The 6,784-nt window shown below is 44.9% G+C and overlaps 1 protein-coding gene across 12 annotated transcripts in view; it reads left to right on the forward strand.

Annotated features, from left to right (window-relative positions):
* The window catches only part of RIMBP2 (RIMS binding protein 2), a 226,623-nt gene extending 221,505 nt beyond the window's left edge, over positions 1 to 5,118 (forward strand). For 7 of the 12 annotated variants that reach the window (XM_038574720.1, XM_038574722.1, XM_038574721.1 and 4 more), the window contains 2 exons: positions 1,485 to 1,619; positions 3,752 to 5,118. In XM_038574720.1, the coding sequence (XP_038430648.1) occupies positions 1,485 to 1,619; positions 3,752 to 3,940 (324 nt within the window). In that variant the 3' untranslated portion in view covers positions 3,941 to 5,118. Of the gene's footprint in view, positions 1 to 1,484; positions 1,620 to 2,116 lie in introns of all 12 variants that reach the window. The other 5 variants (XM_038574719.1, XM_038574725.1, XM_038574726.1 and 2 more) reach the window with 2 other exon arrangements.
* Positions 5,119 to 6,784: the final 1,666 nt, after the last annotated feature.

The following is a 6,784-nucleotide window of genomic DNA, read 5'->3' on the forward strand; positions in this document are numbered from 1 at the left end:
GATGCTACTGCACACTGGGTGTATATGGCTTGGCTCCCTGTTTGTCTATCAGTGGACACTTGGCCCCTGCGAATAATACAGTGATGAACATGGTGTGCGAACATGGCTCTCGGGCCCTGCTTCCACATCCCCTGGGTCCCGACCCAGGAATGGAATTGCTGGGTCATATGCTAAACCTGTGTTTTACTTTGTGAGGAGCCGCTGGACTATTTTGCCCTCAGCAGTGCATAAGGGTTCTGATTTCTCCATGTATTTGGCAACACTTTTTTTTTAATTGGTGTTTTGTTTGTTTTTGTTTTGTAGTAGCCGTCCTCATGGATGTGAGGTGGTAGCTTGTCATTTTGACCTGCACTTCCCTAAGATGTTAATATTAATTAATGTTGAATATCTTTTCATGTGCGTTGGCCATTTGTGTGTCTTTTGCGGGGAAATATCAAAGTCAGTCCGTTGTCTGCTGTTTATTTTTTTTTATTTTATTTTTTTATTTTTTTTTATTTTTTATTGGTGTTCAATTTACTAACATACAGAATAACCTCCAGTGCTGTTTAATGGGGCTCTTGTGCTAAGTTCTTTGTGTGCTCTGGACATGAAGCCCTCCGTAAATAGCTTGCAGATATTCTCTCATCCATCCCATAGGTTCCCTCTTTGCTCCGTTGGTTGTGTCCTTGGATGCAGTTTCTAATCCTGAGGGAGTGGGCTGCCCATCTCATGCTGTCATTTCCTAGACTTGCAAACAGAGCAACAAGCTCCCATGTAGTCTGGGGCCAGCCAGCCTGGGACTTGGTTTTGGGCACTGGTGGGCATTGGGGATGGTGGGGAGGAAGTGACACAGTGGCTATTACCCACTTGGTACAGATGTGCTGTGGATGGTGACCTCAACTATGTACCTGCATAGATATGTGAGAGAAAGTTCTGGAAGGGAATAGATGAGCCTGAAGAGTATTACCTTTGAGAAGGTATCAACAGACACTTTCATGTCCTCCAGATTGTTTACATTTTTAGAGTGAGAATGTGGTCGTCCATGGGACAGATCGGTAGCTCTCTGTCTGGCCTGCACACTGGACCACCTGTTGGCTGCCCATCTCCACCTCTGCTTTGGGAGGGGATCAGTCTGTCTGGATTGGTGCGCCTGTGCAAATGGTGTTTTTAAAGATCCCTAAGGATGCTGAGGTCAGCCAGGGTGAAGGGCCACTCCATTGGGCGGTCCCGAGGACTGGTCCTGGCAGTTGCCTGAGCCCTGTGACCAAACCACAGCTTCCTCAGCTCCACCCCAGACAGGCCCTTGGGGAGGGGACAGGACCCTGCCCCATAAGCATGTCCCAGGGTTGTTCTTCTGATCAGGGTGGTTTGGAACCACCGGACTCCCTTTGACTCCTGAGCCAGAACGAACCTACCAGGCAACTTTACCTGGAGCTCTGCCCCTACGACCAAAGCAAGAGGTAGGTTTTGGGAAAGGAGAGTAATTCATTCTTCTGTGTTTCTAGGGGGAGCTTAATGGGCAAAAAGGCCTTGTCCCTTCGAACTTCCTGGAAGAAGTGCCTGACGACGTGGAAGTCTACCTGTCTGACGTGCCGTGCCACTACCCCCGAGACACGCTGGTGCGCTCCAAGGCAAAACGGGTAAGCAGACACTCCCAACACTTTTGACTCCTGTCCCACTCTGCCACATACGGTTCAACAGAGTCCTCGCGTGGGTGTTTGTGCATCTTAGGCTGAAAAGCCTATGCCCTGAATCCTTTTTCTCTGCCCTTTCATGGGGGTTGTGCCTAAAAATTCTAATTTATGCTTATTTCACAAAAACTGCCCCTCTTGATTCTAACCAATCTGCCTTTCCTCACCAAGGGAGCCCCCATCCTACACTGTAGATGCACATTCCGGTTGGGCTGAGAGTGAAGGGGATGACTAGCCCTTCCGTTCGGTGGCCAGGCTGGCCATTTGTCCTGCTAGGGTTTTAGTTCTCTTACCAAACACCAGAGACCTTGTCCAGCATAATTAACTATTAGAGAACATTCATGTGTAGTGTCTCATTTTTATTTTATTTCATCACTGCCAGTTTTTATATATTATATTTTTATATATATATATTTTTATTTCTTTGCTCATCTGCTTGGAAACAGAAGAAGAGTGTTCATTTCACACCTTAATCAGGCACTCTAGCCTCCACGTAAGTGAGCAGCTGAAGATACCCGTGCAGGTAGCGGTGCCAGCGGCCTTAGCGGACTAGGGCGGGAGATGCAGGGCTTCACTGTGGGGTTAAAACAACAACAAAAAAGAAATATGTCTCAAAAAAACATTGGACCTAAAATAGTAGGCTCTTACTCGATCTCAGTTGTAAAGCAACTAGATTTGCAGTCAAATAATCATCTTTACTACTCATTTCCTACCATTTACATTAAGAATATTTCAAAGGCCAACATTGGGAACATATTTCTTAAGAGGCTAATTGTTTGTTTACGTAGAGAGTGTTCCGACGTCTCCTCGTAACTCAAGCTGCATATTGCATTGTTGGCCGCTCTTGGAAAAAAGCACAACCTAAACAATGATGTTTACTATAGGAAAATTTTCCTTTAAAAACACATAACTCGAGATCAAGCAGATGAGTAGTGAGCACTGAGCGATCCAGACTTGGCTCTGAACACGCCACCTGCCGGCTTGACTCCCCACGAGGTGCTGTCAGGTGGCCATACCTCTATCTTTCGAGAGAGCATATGCTCCTCCCTAAAGCACAAACAAGTGTTCTGAGCACACGGGCGTTTGCCGCGAGGCCAATCTGCCTGGGCACCAATGCAATACTAGGTTTTACGAGACATGCAGCTGCAGTGATTACATTAGATGGAACAGATGGTATCTTCAGGTGTACTTTGGGATGCTTTACTAGGTGTTTTCCATTGGAACTAGACCTTGATTTTAAATCCAAGCAAGCTTGAAGCCCTTGGCTCCCATCACGTGCCTGCTGGCTACTGAACACTCATGTTAGGCAGAGCTTTGTGTGGAGAGGTGAGGGAGTGCAGGACAGGAGACTCTGTGCTCTCAGGTGTGCACCGGGGTGCGCGCAGATGGGAGGCGGGCACCAGAGCCCCCGCTGCTGAGTAAGCCCACAAAGCACACAGAGGCACTACTGTGCGCTCTCTATTGGCAAAAATTCATCTCCAATCACTTGGAAATAACAAAAGCATGCGATAAGGGCCTTTAAGCTTCCTTTGATTATGATTGAGGTTCATTTTAGTTTTTTTTTTTTTTTCTTTCAACCGGTGTGCCATCTGCTACAGTGTACTGACTCCCCCAGGAATGCACTCTATAAGATCAGCATTCTCTATCCTTTCCCCCCACCCCCACCCTGGCCCCACACCCCGGTGCTTTCAGATCCAACAAGTTCCCTTTAAGAACTTTTGCTTTTAAGATTACTGATGGGTACTAGGCCAATTTCACTATAACCTAATCTCCCCCTCCCTCCGCTTTTGGTCTTAATTTACAAAGTAAATTATTACCTAGCTCTGTTTTGCCAAAGCAATGGCATCCCCCTTCCCCAAAGACAAAGAAACCACAGACCAAACGCGGATGGCTAGACCCTCCCTCCCTCTTAGGCCTGCCGTGGGGAGGGTGCGCGAGGCTCGTGGCATCCTTTAACCCCAAAGGAAGACACGAGCCATCCCTTACCTTTCCTGGTGGGGAATGGGGCAGTGCAATGTTACCAGCGGATGGATGTTGTTGGCGCTCATGCACTCAATAAACTGTCACACTGTACCTACTAGGTTCCTCCTGAGGGTTCAGGTACAGCAAGGAGAGCGCCATCCCCCACAGCCCATCTCCATTCGGGGTCACCTCCGTCATCTATGGGTACTGGTAGTCCTGGGAGAGGCAGGGAAATGTCCTCGAAAAAGAAAAAGGGGCTGCTTTCCAGAGGCAAGAAACTGCTGAAAAAGCTGGGTGCAGTGAAATGATCCTTGTGCTTTTGGACAACTCCCCAATCCATGTAATTCTCTTTAATTCCAAACTAGGGCTTTCATGACTCAAGTACTTCCTAAAAAAACACTCTCCTCCCCTGACACCAGTAGAGAAATGCTCTTTGCACTACCATCCACTTTAAGCCAACTGCAAGGACAAAGAGCCGCTGGTGCTCCCTCCCAGCCTCTCCGACCGCTCTTGCCTGCGGCCTGCCGGGAGGCGGGGTCTCCCCGACACACAGGGGCCAGTAGCTTTTTGTGGCTCACTCCCCACCTGTGCTTCCGGTCTCTGTGCATTTGTCATCCGCCCTTAAAGGAATGGTTTCCACCTTCTTCCCTTTGCAAAATGCTTGCCTCATGACGCATAACTCACTTTAACTCTGGTCTTGAAATTCCTAGTTTAACCGCCTTGATGTTTTGCCTTATTAATGCACAATGATTTGTACTGTCTAATAAAAGCTACGGTGTACACTTTGTATGTGTCGTGCATTCAGTGCTCTTCATTCTCACAGACACAGTGCTTTGAAATCCAGTTGTACAGGCTGCGCATTTTGAACCCCGAGCTTTTTGCCTTCCCAGAGTGAGCCGGGCGACACACAGAAAATGTTTACTTACTTAGATCATTCAGAAAAGAGAGAAAGAGAGAGAGAGAAAGAGAGAAAGTCACTTTGTTTGGAGAGGCACCACTCCTTCAACCTGCCCAAAAGCTGAGATATGCTCACTGCTTTCAGTGTTACATGTTGTGGCACATGGATTGATGTCACTTCCATGATCTGTCACATGCCATACACAGACCTCCTCCCCCGCCCCCCAGCAAACAGCACACAGCAGAGCAGTCCCCATGATGCACACGCCACACCCACAACATCCTAAGCTTAAGTCTGTTTGAAATGGCTCCACACTAGTCTTCATCATTGGCACTTGAACAAGAGACTTACAAAGTTGCTGGCAGATGTATTTGATTGGTTACTCTTTTGTATTTCTTGTCCACTTGTAAATTGTTTTTACTCTTTATACATACTTTTCAGACTGCCTTTCTTTTGTAATTTATGGAAGGTTTATAAATGAATGACTAAGCTTTTCCCATTGTGTCTTCAAAAATTATATTGTAAATTGTAATATATTAGTATGTGGTACATTTATTAAAAGGAAATTAGTCTGTGTGTGGTTCAGTACCGTGAGCGTGTGTGCATGTGTACAGTTAGTGTAAGATATTTTCTAGAAATAAAATTTGTTATTTTATACAATTCCATTTCTTCTGTATCTTTGTTTTAAACACTTATGCTGAGTGAAATAAGTCAATCGGAGAAGGACAAACATTATATGGTCTCATTCATTTGGGGAATATAAATAATAGTGAAAGGGAATAAAGGGGAAAGGAGAAAAAATAAGTGGGAAATATCAGAAAGGGAGACAGAACATGACTCGTAACTCTGGGAAACGAACTAGGGGTGGTGGAAGGGGAGGAGGGCGGGGGGTAGAGGTGACTGGGTGGCGGGCACTGAGGTGGGTACTTGACAGGATGAGCACTGGGTGTTATTCTGTATGTTGGCAAATTGAACACCAATAAAAAATAAATTTATTATTAAAAAAATAAAAAATAAACACTTCTTATCAGAGCAGCCTCATGGGATTCCGTTCTCCCGTGCAAACAAGAAAAACTCGATAGCCTTGCCTTTTCTGGCACTCCCTTTTTTCTAAAATAGTTGTGACCAACACTCAGGGAGTCATTTACAAAATGCTGTCACTCTTGCACCATTGGCAACAGCCTGCTGGGGCCAACAGAAGTGATTCGCACTGAGGCGATATTCTTTGTGCAAGAGGAACACTCACATACAGCTGAGGCTTTGCGGCTGAATTCAAACCCTGTTTGTAATATTTCCTGGGATGCCTGGGTGTCTCAGCAGTTGAGCATCTGCCTCCGGCTCAGGGCATGATCCCAGAGTCCTGGGATCGAGTCCCACGCTGGGCTCCCAGCATGGAGCCTGCTTCTCCCTCTGCCCATGTCTCTGCCTCTCTCTCTGTGTCTCTCATGAATAAATAAATAAAATCTTAAAAAAATTTCCTTTGGCAACTTTACAACTCAGACGATGTGAGTAGAGAACACTGCACAATCTTATTGCCGAGCCTCTGCCGAAGGCCAGAGGGCATAGAGTTTTAGTTATGCGAGATGAATAAACTTGGAAGAGCTAAAATAAAAAAAATCCTAGATCAAATGGAATGTTTTAAATTAAAAAAATAAATTCCAGTTCAAGAAATACTGAGGTAAGAAATTAGGGTCTAAACGACCGCATGGATGCATTTTTTGCTACTACATGTCTAAAGATAGTGAAAATGGTAAATTTTCCTATGTATACTTTATTTACCATGGTAAAAAACAATTGGTGACAATTTCTCAAAAAAAAAAAATTAGCAAAGGTGGCCAGGACTAATGTTCTTCTAAATCTTTTGAAAATATTTACAAATATCCCCAAGTATGGAGGCATACCCAAATGTAGGCAAAACTGAAGCAATAATGAGCAGACTTAGCTTTGATAAATACTACTGAAAACTTACGGAGTACATGATGCAAACTGTATATAACTTCTAGAGAGAAGGAAAATGCCCAAACTCCGGAGGCCAGCAGTTTCCTGATAGCAAAACTAGATGAAGACATTACAAGAAATCCACAGACCAAGTGCACCATGAATTTTAAAAAAATTCCTTAATGAAATACTTGCAGATTAAATCCAGCAATATATTAAAAGGATGATTGATACTCTATGCCCAGTTGTAGCTCATCCCAGGAATGAAGGCTGCCTTAACTTTCTGGAAAAAAAATCCAATATATTTTATTGTACT

Source organism: Canis lupus, chromosome 26 (assembly GCF_011100685.1).
Source record: "Canis lupus familiaris isolate Mischka breed German Shepherd chromosome 26, alternate assembly UU_Cfam_GSD_1.0, whole genome shotgun sequence".
NCBI classification, from domain to species: domain Eukaryota; kingdom Metazoa; phylum Chordata; class Mammalia; order Carnivora; family Canidae; genus Canis; species Canis lupus.